This window comes from Cololabis saira, chromosome 18 (assembly GCF_033807715.1).
Source record: "Cololabis saira isolate AMF1-May2022 chromosome 18, fColSai1.1, whole genome shotgun sequence".
Classification (NCBI taxonomy): Eukaryota; Metazoa; Chordata; class Actinopteri; order Beloniformes; family Belonidae; genus Cololabis; species Cololabis saira.
This window is the reverse complement of record NC_084604.1, coordinates 23,364,632-23,376,736: the sequence shown is the minus strand read 5'-3', so window position 1 is coordinate 23,376,736 and position 12,105 is coordinate 23,364,632. Positions and strand designations below refer to the sequence as shown.

At 38.7% G+C, this 12,105-nt stretch overlaps 1 protein-coding gene across 3 annotated transcripts in view; it reads right to left on the bottom strand.

The window, feature by feature from the left end:
- The window catches only part of utrn (utrophin), a 191,240-nt gene that overhangs the window by 24,120 nt on the left and 155,015 nt on the right, over nucleotides 1-12,105 (bottom strand). For all 3 annotated transcript variants that reach the window (XM_061747080.1, XM_061747081.1, XM_061747082.1), the window contains 3 exons: nucleotides 8,011-8,147; nucleotides 3,754-3,792; nucleotides 3,194-3,259 (listed from right to left, as the gene is read on the bottom strand). In XM_061747080.1, coding sequence (XP_061603064.1) covers nucleotides 3,194-3,259; nucleotides 3,754-3,792; nucleotides 8,011-8,147 — 242 coding nt within the window. The remainder of the gene's footprint in view (nucleotides 1-3,193; nucleotides 3,260-3,753; nucleotides 3,793-8,010; nucleotides 8,148-12,105) is intronic.

Sequence of the window (12,105 nt, the reverse complement as noted above, 5' to 3'; positions counted from 1 at the left end):
CAAACGGTAGGTAAAAGCAACCTTGAATTAAAAAACAAAACTTCCTAGATGATGCCATTAATTATTTAACAAAAACCGAGCCAAAACTGAGAAGCGGTGTACGCATAAGTATAGCCAAGTACACTTTTATTGCTTACAAAGGAATTAAGAGAATAAGTAGCAGCCAGGTGCAGCTAGTCCAGTGCAGATGATTAATTACTCACCAGAAAGTGTAAACAGCTTCATAAAAGAAGAAATTTTCACATTATGCTGGTTTGGAACTTTCAAGTGTATCTTAACACTAACTTTAGGATTAAAAGAGGATGTACTTTCATTTTCACGTAACTGGGTATCCTAATATGTGTTGGAACAAACACTGATGAGTTTGTGGGAAGGAATATACATAAGACAGATGTCCCCTTGCGTGTCGCATGTGAGACTGTGGTGAAAATAGTTTGAGTTTTCTCAATCACAGATCCAGTCCGTGAAATCACGCTGAGGACAGTTCCCAGACCAAAGTCCGTGTTAAAAACAGTCAACAGCTGACCAGCAGTCAAAGAATATGACTCAGACCGGCCTTTAGTATGAAAGAAAATTCCCTAGATGTCAGTTAAATTTGAAATTCTTCTATTTGTCTTCATTGATGACACAACGCCGCCATAAAAACTGGGAAAAGGTCCATGCTGTCAGGCCACTGGAAGGTTACAACCCAAATAAGCCAGTGCTGCATCAGACAGACCTTCTTGATTAAATCTTTTAATGGAAATACAGATAGGGCTTGTGTTTTGACACAAGTAATACTTGTCCCCTTCAAAGAAGATAAGATTTGGACAGATTGCAAATTTATCCAAGAGGAACACTTGCATTTAATGTCATTTTTTAAGAGTTGTCCCAAAATAAATGAATAAAGACAGGATTCATCCTCACTGTAGCAGAATAAATATAGTGATGTTGTCACTGCAGCTTGAAGACCGCTCCTTCTCCTTCTTGATGTATGTACGCAGCAAGCAGCTGGAAACATTTATCAGGCCAATGTTCTGCTACTCTGATCTCAGCGGCAGATCCATGTTGTCGTGAGACGAACTGGTGGGTGGCTCCCGACTTCACTCACAGAGCAGTTTGACAGTCATCTGACATTTAGCATATGTTAACACAAAATAATGAATTCTTTGCTTTCTGTGATCGTTGCAGTTTTTACCGGCCCTGACACATTAAAAAAAAAAAAAAATATTCCCTTAAAAATACTGTTGTGGTAACATTTGTGATACGACAGTGTTTTTCTGCTGTAATCAAGGTTTTTATTTATCAAGAAATGTGGTGTTTTTCAACTATGCAGCTAATGAAAAGTCCACACCAGCCACTTAACTGTAATTAGTAACTAGTTACTGTAACTACCTATTTATTGAATCTAATATCTAATCAGCCAATCACATGGTAGAGAACCTATGGATTTAGAGATGGAGAATTGTCCGAAACAATGTGCTGAAGCTCAAACTGAGCATCAAGAAGGAAAAGAAAGTTCATTTAAGTTGTTCTGAATGAGACAGCCTCAGCTGTGTAACTCAGAGCTGCTTATTTACTGGATTTTTCAGAGCCAAAAGTATCTACAGTTTACAAAAAAACTATTCTGAGAAGAGAATACTCCTGTGAGCAGCGATGCTCCAGACAGAAATGATGGCAGCTCAGTCTGGCTGTTTGAAAAATGGCTTCAGTGTTGCGTTTCCTATGGTTAATAAGATATGCAAAAGTGCATCCCTGAGTGAAACAAAAGTTGACCCAAAGCAGAGGGGCCAAGCTGGGTTTCACTACTATAAAGTGAAACCAGGTAAGTGAGCATGGAGAGAGAGAGAGAGGGGAGGCTTAAAAGTGGAACAGGAACCGTACACGAGAATCTGAAGGAAATAAATCAGTTTCCAAGGCAAAAGGGAATCTAACGCAGTGCTAGCAAGGTTTCAGTAATAAACTGGTTTATACTTTTGTTAAAAGTAACACTGAACTTTTAAAGAACGAAAAGTTCAACTATAGAGAAATCCAGGCCTTATCGATGGTAAAAAAAGAAAACTGGAGAATGTGTTTATTTCTTTCATTTGCAACAAACACGGTTTCAAAGAGACCCTTAAAGCACATAAATGAAAGCCAAACACTCATTTTATCTCCAGCCAAGAGAAGTCTTTCTAATTTTTTATTTAATTATAATTTTTTCAGCTCAATGGATTCAGTTCAGTCCCTAAACTACAAACAACATCCTTTGATTTTGGTTTACAAACTTTCTTTATGCTTGATTTTGAGCCTGAAGTGTCATTTTAAGTGGGTTTCACTGCGTAATGAGAACAAATGTCATTCATAACTTCCAAATGTCTGTACTAAATATGAGGCTTTTACGAACCAAATCTTAAATTGGGTTTTCAGTCAATTTACAGCGGAACAAATACACACATTTAACTTTATAAAAAGTTACAAGCACCTCTCATTTTCCATTCAGCCCATGCCCATCAGTTATGGAGAATGAAGATGTAATTAGGTTTTCATGTTCGTATTTATCGTTGTTCATGTCAGATCATGCCAGAATATTGGTTAGCAATAATTAATTTAAATTACAGATTAATAGGAGGAACTACTGAGTAAATCCAAATGTTTCTCATATTCCTTGGAAAATGTTCTACTATATTCTGGATTCATTACCTGTCATAAACTGTAGCAAACATGCCAAAACACTTACGTGGCCCTTCCTACTGTGTAATGATGTTCATGAGCTATTTTGAATTTTATGTGCAAGATTAATGTTCGTTATGTGCTAGCATGCAAAGGTTTGGACACCATTGATCAAAATATCTACTGTGACTGTGCAAGTTAATAAAAGGTCACCTGGATCCCAAATTAAGTCTAATGTGATGCATTTGTTAAGTATGGGATTTATAAAACGGAGAAACTTACATCAAGTGGCTTTTCCCGGTGATGAATGCTAATATCATAACATGTAATTTCTAAAACATCTTTTGTCCTCAAATCTGAGCCCGGTGCTTCCTCTATTCTATCGTCTATTGTCTACTGTAACATCATGAAAAACATATGTAAATCTTAACGACTGCTGCTTAAAATTGTTTAATCTTCAGCTTGAAGCATTTTGGCGATTCATTCATCATTTACGTAACTGTTCATTGTAGCAGGCGTCATTTGAGCTGATGATATGGTGACCGGAGTTAGCAATGCATACCTGCTGGCATATTGCTCTATCCTGGAGTGGGTGTCATCATGAGAGAGCTGAGGTGACTGGGACAGCCTGGAAACGAATGGGGTAATGGAGATGAATGAGATCTGGTATGCTCAAATAGCCTCATTAAAACACAGAAAATCACAGGTACATGCACACACGTTCGTTTACACACAACCTAACGGGCCCTCACAAGAGCTCCTAGAAACAAATCCAATGATCCTAGACAGAGACAGGAGAGAGAGGGGTGATCTACAGAGCGACTGGTTTTTCGCATCCTGGCTGGGATGAGCAACTGAAGTTTAGATGGATGCTCTAATGAAGAGAGGATGGTGAGGAGACAGTAGGAGAGGTTTTCTGGTTGCATGTTCAGTCAGTGGATCAGGCGGGACGGCGGGTAGCCAGGCAACATGCAGTGCAGTCATGGCTTAATTGGAGTGAGGATGTATGTGATCGGGGGGGGGTTTGGGGGTAAGTGAGGAGAGCGGGGAGCAAAGGAGGCGCCGTTTAAATGCATTCCAGTCTGGAGACGGGGTGCAGTTTCTGTTGGCGTCAATACTCACTCATACTGCTCCGGACACATGCTGATGAGGGTGACGGGACTGTAAGAGAATTGGAGGGGAGGAGGGGGGGGTGAAGGCATCACAAAACATTTTAGGTTTAAAACCACTCGTTGGGTCTGAGACAGAAAACACAGCAGGTGGAGGAAGAAGTGGAGGAAGACTTCTGTCCAGACGCTGAGCTGTTGGACTCAACACACAAGGAAGTCATGAAATATACGGTATGCTGTACACCACATGTCTGTGACAATATCTAAGTCTCCATATACACCAAGCTCACAACTGGCTGGTGTTCACGTTAGGATCCTCTGTGAACATCAGTCTACATTTTCTTTTCTGTTGGACCCAGACAATATTTTTATTCATAAATATCTTTAAATATCAGATTTTTCAATCAGGTAAATCAATCACTGGCTATTAATGAATTCTTTGTACAATAATGTAGCATTATTGTTTAAATATATCTATGTTGAATGCTTAATAAATCAACACACATTCAAAGACACAAACTGACTTAGAAGCATGCTGGAGCCTAAAAAGTGAAGTATGAGAATAAATGCAAATGTTTTTTTTTTACTTACATAATATCTTACGGTATAGCTGCCTGGACACCAGAGTTACGTCCTGTTGTCCTATTATTATTATTATTATCATTATTACTACAATTATTATGCAATAAAATAGTACGAGAGTTCCAAGATCGGCTTTGAAACTGGTGATGTTTGTGTGTTCTGCAAGTGAAAGATCAGGTTTCCCAAGCATCAGTCGCTGTAGAATTCACTGCAATTTACTCCACCGTGCACCATATGTTTGATGCATTAGAAGAGAACAGAATTCAAAGGGAGATTTAAATGGAAAAGTGAGGGTTTTTACCTACACGAAGACTGATGGCTTTGTGGAGAGAGGACTTAGGTTTCTTTCACTTAAATCTGTCTGAAAGTTGTGATGTAACATAGCTATTACCATGTTATCGGAGGAGTTGTTTTGAAGAGGGTAGCATACGTTGTGATAAGATGAGGACAAAGCTGCTCCTACTGTACTTTGTCTGTACTTTCAATAGGAAAAAAACAAACAAATCAAAAAGACTTGCTTTTAAATGTCTGTTCAAGGCCATTCATCTCTTTGCAAACCCGAATGCAGCACAGGCTCATCTCTTATCTGGTGATGTAGGTTGGAAAATGGAAAAAAAAAAAAAGAAAAACAAGGGTGGGGAACCATTTAAATGGTTCTTTCAAATTATCAAAAATAGCTGCGACGAATGAAAAATCCCATCTGGCGTGAAATTAAGCAAAGACAGAAGTAGTACGTGAGAGGATGTAATGTTTTGAGAGAAACCGAGTGGGTGGAATAAAAAAATATATATAATGCATTAGAAGAGTGTAGAAGACAGAAATGGTGACTGAGTGCGTAAGGGTTAGCAATAAATCTTTTTCCCTCCCCCTGTGACTACACTACTGGAAAAATGTACATTCCTTGGAAGTTCTTTTCCTCAATATGACCAAAGGAACCTAACCATGAATTCAAACGGTCTGGATTAACAGTAAATGTGAAATACACATAAATCCAGAAAAAGAAAGTAACATGCTGTGAATCTCTAAATATCCAGGAAGATATTAGCAATGGGCTAATTTACTGGTTTTTCTAAAATGGGTAGTAATTATATTCAATAATCATATTTGTGTGCAGTAAATCAGGAAACAGGAAAATTATTGACATTAAATGTTTGTTTCTATTCCCCTCTGATATATAGCAGAAAGGGTCTGCGCGTTTTAGTAACCATTTCTCTACCTTGTAGAGACATTAATCAGACGGGCAGCCTTGCAGGAGTCATTTTTCAGGGTGAAGGGGAAGTGAAAATGGAGCGAGGTGGGAGGTGAGGAGGAGGACGGACAAGAACGGTATGCATGAAAGAGGTAGCACAATCCATTTGAGCAGTGACTGTGTATAACTTTAAGGCGGGGGAGAGCTATTGTGAGTCAACAGGTGACTCACTGTGTTCACAAAAGGGAAAAAAAATATTTCTGGGTCCTTCAAATGATGCTAAACTTCTTTGATCAAATGTAAGAGCGAACTAGTGGGAATTAAAACTCTGGGAGTATACATGTGATGGCATGTCCCATGAAACATTGACAGAGAAAAAGACAATAGATAGTTTCATTATGCAAAAGGAACGCAGTAAGTATAAAATGGCGTCTCGGAGCACATAGGCCAATCTGCTGCCTTTCAAAAGAGCTCAGACACTCTTGGGGAGGATGAAGTGCACGAGTGGGTCCTCTGCATAATGTTCGCCTAGTTAAATGGCTCTCCTGGGAGATTTAAAAGTGCAAGCAGAGGAGACATAAAAACGACATATGTACTTGAAGTGGCCAGAGCTGCAGACAGATGATCTACAGCGCAGCGATGCTCCAGGGCCAACATGTAAATAAATGCATGAACATAGTGGGAACTATCTGCCTAAAGCACGTGTGATTACGCTATACGAGACCGACGCGCTGCAAGAGAGATCTGACAGTTTGATTTATGTCTGGTGTTTTGTTAGTCATTGGAGATGCTACCTAGTCTTTTAAAAGTGTTTTGTTTAAAGTTTTGTGTTGATCTACAGAGAATCATATGAATTAAGCTTCTTGGCCTCAAAATAAGTTGCACAAAAAGGATTCAATTTTCAGAAGTCAGGAGTGGTATTCACACACAGTAGGATACACACAATGCAGGCAGAACTAGATAACCGATTAAGACGTTGAGCAACAGGAGAATTTCTGATTCACACCATTTTATAATTCATAACTAGAGCTGCGCGATATTAGGAGAACATCTGAGATGCAATATCAATGTTGAAAACTGTGATGATCATCTGACAGTGGATCAAAAACACACTGACATGTTATTTCAGAACTTTGAACAATAACCGTTCCTGTCTTAGGACAACTTTGATGAAATGTTTTGATCCTCTTTAGAGACAAATAAGGTAATTCTGCTTTGCAGCTTAAACTGTACCATGGCAGAACAAAAAAAAAAAATATATATATATATATATTTTTTTTATTAGAAAAAAACAACAACAAATAACTGCACAACAACGGCATCAACAACAACACTCTCCACGTAAATTATCATCTCTGGCATTTTGTACATTACTGACATTTAGATTGTGAATGTATGGCACTTGGATAATAATAGACAACCACTGGTTATGAGTATGTGTGTGTCTGTGTGTGTGTGTGTGTGTGTGTGTGTGTGTGTGTGTGTGTGTGTCTGTGTGTGTGTGTGTGTGTGTGTGTGTGTGTGTCTGTGTGTGTGTGTGTGTGTGTGTGTGTGTGTGTGTGTGTGTGTGTGTGTGTGTGTGTGTGGGGGGCATTATTGTTCTTGCAATATTTATACAGTACATGTTGCAATAATGATGACTTTCAATCAAAGGCGATCAAATTATATAAATGACCTTTAAACCTACTTGGTAATGTTTGGGAATAGCTGTTTGGATTTAGAGTTTCATAATGTCAACCATATTAGCCCTTGTCATTTAGCCATTTCCAACGTGTGATCCCAGGTTTTGGTTTTGTGGGCTGTCACTGTGAAAGTTCTGGCTGAGAACTAAAGACACCATGCACATCTCCTGGGTAGCAGCTTGTGAGTCACAATGCAGAACTCATAGATTATTTATGTGCAGTCTGCCCAGTGCTCGTTATAAAATTAATTTTGACATTAGCATCCCGTCGAGTGATTTACTTGCAAACTGCATCACAAAGGAATGCCATCAATTTTTAGGTTAGTGAGTCCGCCTTAGGGTTGGAGGTTTGGGTTGCTTTTACGACACTGTCCAAGATTTACTCTGATTTGGTCTCTTGCGTTGTAACTCTCGTTTTCCCCTTCAGTCATTACTTTTTTTAATCTCTTTCAGCCATGCCACAATGTCCTCTGCAGCTCTGTGAGCTAGTTTCATCTCAATATGCAACAATGCCGTAAAGCAATAAATGGTTATCACAAGGCCATAACAGGAGTCCAAAGACAGCCAATGGTAGGAACCAGAGACGAGGAAATCTAGACAACGCCCCCTAAAAGTAATTAAATGTTCCCTTCAGATGAAACTAATGTTTTAACTCTTTTCTGCCACTGCAAATGGATACAAAGCAACTCCTAGTGTGAACTGAAAGAGCATTTGTCTCTAAAGAGGAAAAAACATTATCTATTTGTGCATTGGATGATCCATTTCCTTGCTGAACTTAAGGCGTATGATGAGTGTCGATGTATTTGAGGGTAACTTACGTTTCCATGTTGTCTCCCTCTAAAACCGTCTGGACAGGTAGGTAGCCCAGCCTCGGATGCTTGGCAAAATACTTCTTAGATCGGAATTTGTTCTTCAGTACTTTGGTGAAATCTCGCATATCCTCGCCTGATGTCGTCTGTGAAAAAAGAAAGAGAGATTAAGGCTTCGTGTATCATTTATTCTTCCATGTAATGAGTTTATGCACTTTCAAAGTCTCTTGTGCACGTGTAATCAGGATAAGCATTCGTGCTCAACAAAATATCTGCTAATTAGGTACTTTGCAGAGGTGTTTGTCTCACAAAGGGGAGTTGTACCATACAAGCAAACAACAAATTACCACAAGTCTGACCAGAGGGAATGAAAATCCCTCTCTAAAGGATAAAGATGACAATGGCTAACATACACACTCACACAAGTTTCCACGGCTATCCTTAGTGGGACATTTCAGTAACTTTCATTAATCGTATAGAGAAAAAACTAAACTATCACTTTAGCTCTTATTCTAACCACAATCCCAGAAATGACGTTCTGCCTCATTAGGATCGGTCCATGCACAAGTGGTCCCAACAAGGTCGGCAATATATTGTAACCAAAATAGAGGAAATACAGCTCCTCACTGAGCACCTTGATAAACATGACTTTTTCTTTCTAAAGTTTATTCACATACTTTTCTTGCATAGAAGAACACAAGACATTAGCAGAAGATATGAAATACAATACAAGTAAAAGGTTTCAGGACATGCAGCAAAGATCCCAGCTGGAAGCGAATCATCAGACAAATGTAACAAAGTTAATGTTATTACAGCCAGTGTATTTATCCCAACGGGCTCATACTTGTAACACTTCCAACAATGTCAATGAAAATATGGCAGACACATCAGTGACAGAACCTTTAAGAAAAGTCACAGCCATTAAACTTAATGTTTTCCACTTTCTTCAATATCAGTATCACAGCCAATCAGAACTGTGAAATTGTCATCCTCGTAAAAATGATAAAAAACATTAATAATAAAAAAGCAATATTGCACAAAGATGGTAGAAATAATCCCATAAAACGACTGCACTGAGACTAAAAAAAGTTACTATCAATCTTTAAGACTGCAAACTCCATTTTATTACTCAATCAGGATGTTTTAAAGACATAAATCTGAAAGCCATTGTGGACAGAGGATGGGAGAAACACTATGATCACATATTTTACTAATATTCCAGGGAAGTAAAGAAAATGGTAAAGTTTTACCTAGGGGTGTCAAATTAGCGTGCGTTAATTGTGATTAATTAATCACTAAATTCGTTTTTTTTTTTTTAAATCGCTTAATCTATTTTTTAAATCTCTAACTTTACTTTTTCTGTTTGCGAGTTGCCTTTATTTTGAAAGGGGGGGAGGCAATGGTGAGTCCCACCTTGAAGTGGACATTGATTGGCTGTCCCTGTGTTTGAGCGTGGTTAACAGACGCTGGTAGGCTCCCATTGTAGCTGGACAGGCATGGGGGGAGGAGTAGTAGAGACGAGAAGTGAATATGGAGGAGCATGTGAAAGTTGACGGTCCGGTGAATGGGGAATTTACATTTCTAAAACACCCCGACAGTACCATTGATACAGGTAGAGTGATATACCGGTATGTTCTTTGTGGAAAGGACTTTGCTCACCACCGAAGCAGCTGAAGTTTAGCCACGTAAATGCAAAGCGCCCGGTCGCGAGTGCAGCCACAGCTAACGTTAGCAGCAACGATGTTGCCACAGCAACGCTCTTCTCCAAACTGAACTCGAGGACAGCACCTTGCGCATGCGCAGGTTTGCGACAGAGAGGATGGCAAATGTTTTTGCCAAGTGGATGTAAATGGCTAGGACTGCATCTGTTCAAGTCTGTTAAAAAAAAAATTACTTTTGTTGTTATAAATAAATCTTTTGAAATGCCACAATAATGTAATGAATTTAAACAGGAAAACACACTAGTTGATGGCAAGTTGATGGCTTTTCTTAGTAATTTTCAGGTGAGATTAAAAAAGAGATTAATTAGATTAATTAATTACAGATCTTAATGAATTAATCTCTGGACTTTTTTAATCGCTTGACAGCACTTATTTTAACAATAGTTGTGGCTAGCAAAGTTGAGGATCTAAAACGAAACAATGGGGTGATTTTGGTTTTGTCCTATTTCCCTATTGCGGAAATGAGAAAGTTCCGTCTTGGTTACGTCTCTTTTTCCAGTCTCCAACATAAATGTAAGTTAACCTTGAAAAGCAACTTTTGTGTTCAGATTTCACTCCTTTTCACTAAAAGCTTTTCAAACTTTTTCTTTTGTTGTATTGATCAGATTTTTTGCTTGAGGCAATTATTTGTGCAGAATATAATTGGGCCACAAAGCTGCTTTCTTCAATAATCTTCCTGTTTTCGGCTCCATTCACTTCTTTACCCTAGATTTTGTTTTGTGCTGAAAACCGTACAGCATCCTGCTGTCAGGGACATTGCTTAGAATAGTGTTTCCTGATAAGTATAAAGCTAAATATCAAAATATGAGTTTAATCTGTGCATTATATGTTTTCTTATGCTCTCATTCTTAAACATCATTTTAATGTTTGTTTTTTTAAGGTTGCTTTCTTAAAAACCAAAACAGAACAGATCTTCTAGCAGGATATGCAATCATCTTACTTTTTATCAGTTTGGTCCAGCCAAATAAAGTTTGTCCTGTCCAGTTGTTTGTATTAATGTGCAACACCCTCTGTGACACCCTTGATGGGATATTGACTGGTATGTAGTCACAAACCCTGTGAAATGACATCTTGGAGAGATTAAAGAAGTTAAATTGAAGTTGCTTTGCTCTCGGCGTTTCTGCTGCACAAAACTGCAAATGCTTCCTTCAATTTTTTGAGTTATTATTTGCAATTGATTTACACATTCATAATAAGTTTACATTTTATTCCAAAATGCAACAGTGAAAAATGAGGAAAACAAAGCGAAGTCTTGAATACTTTTTGAGGTGTGTCTTGAGCAATGTCTTGCTCCAGTTAAACTGACAATCAGTAAACTCTCGAATGGTTAATGTCACCTATAACAGATGAGTCATATCTACAGAACAGCTTAAATGTTTGTTGCTGCAGTTCAGCTGTTTTCTGTGTTGTTCCAGGGAGCTGCTGGGTATCTTAACTTAGGAATGACAGATTGTACTTCTCTACAACTGCTCTACCAAAGTCTATATTCATCCCATTAGCATTATTGAAGAAGCAAATTAAAAGCCTGAAATGAGAATCGTGGAGTCACTCAAACTATATAAGAAAGTTTGGTGAAACACCGGCCTGCAAGAGGTATTTGTGAACTGAAAAAGGGAGCAACATTTAGATTTCCCAGGTGTCCCATTTCCTCCATTTCCTGATTACCTTTGGTCTTCATTACTTGTATGCTTACAGCTTAAAAGGAGGACTACTAACCTAGAAATAGTAAGAGAGTGAGAGGAAAGGCAGTTATGCCACAAAAAAGATGTCATCATTTTGCTGCTGAGACATCTACTGAGTTAGTGTGCTAATAAATGAGCTTCAGTTCGTCCAGTCTCGTAATACCAGCTTCTGCCATGTGTGGTGGTAGCGAGCACAGCGAACATAATGGCCTCAGCATCATATCATGACACAAAGAAGTCTCACGGTTTGTCGGCGTGCTTGAACTTGTCAGTCATGTAGGTACTGCCCCCAAGCTAGACTAAGACGACAACTTCGCCACCACCACAACAACCCAGGACAGGAAAAAAGACTCGTTCAGAAGCGTAAAAACATCAGACAAAAACAAAGCTAAAACCAGAGTAAATATCGGCAGTTCCCTCATTGGAGACATCTCATGGACAGCAAAGAAATGACATTTGATGCAGAATTTGCAACGTTTCTTTTAGTCTGGTAAGATAACCGCTGCTGAGTTTTGTTTCGATAAACATTTTTAATGGTAGACTAAGTGTAGTTACTATGGTGTCAATTCAACGATCAATGTATTGTTCTCGACTATGTCCTGCCTCTTCGCAGTAGATTGATGTTGTGCTTATTTGAGTAAATTTAAGAAATGGAACTGCAAAGGGAAAACGCGCAAATGAGAAAGATGGCTCGGAAACAG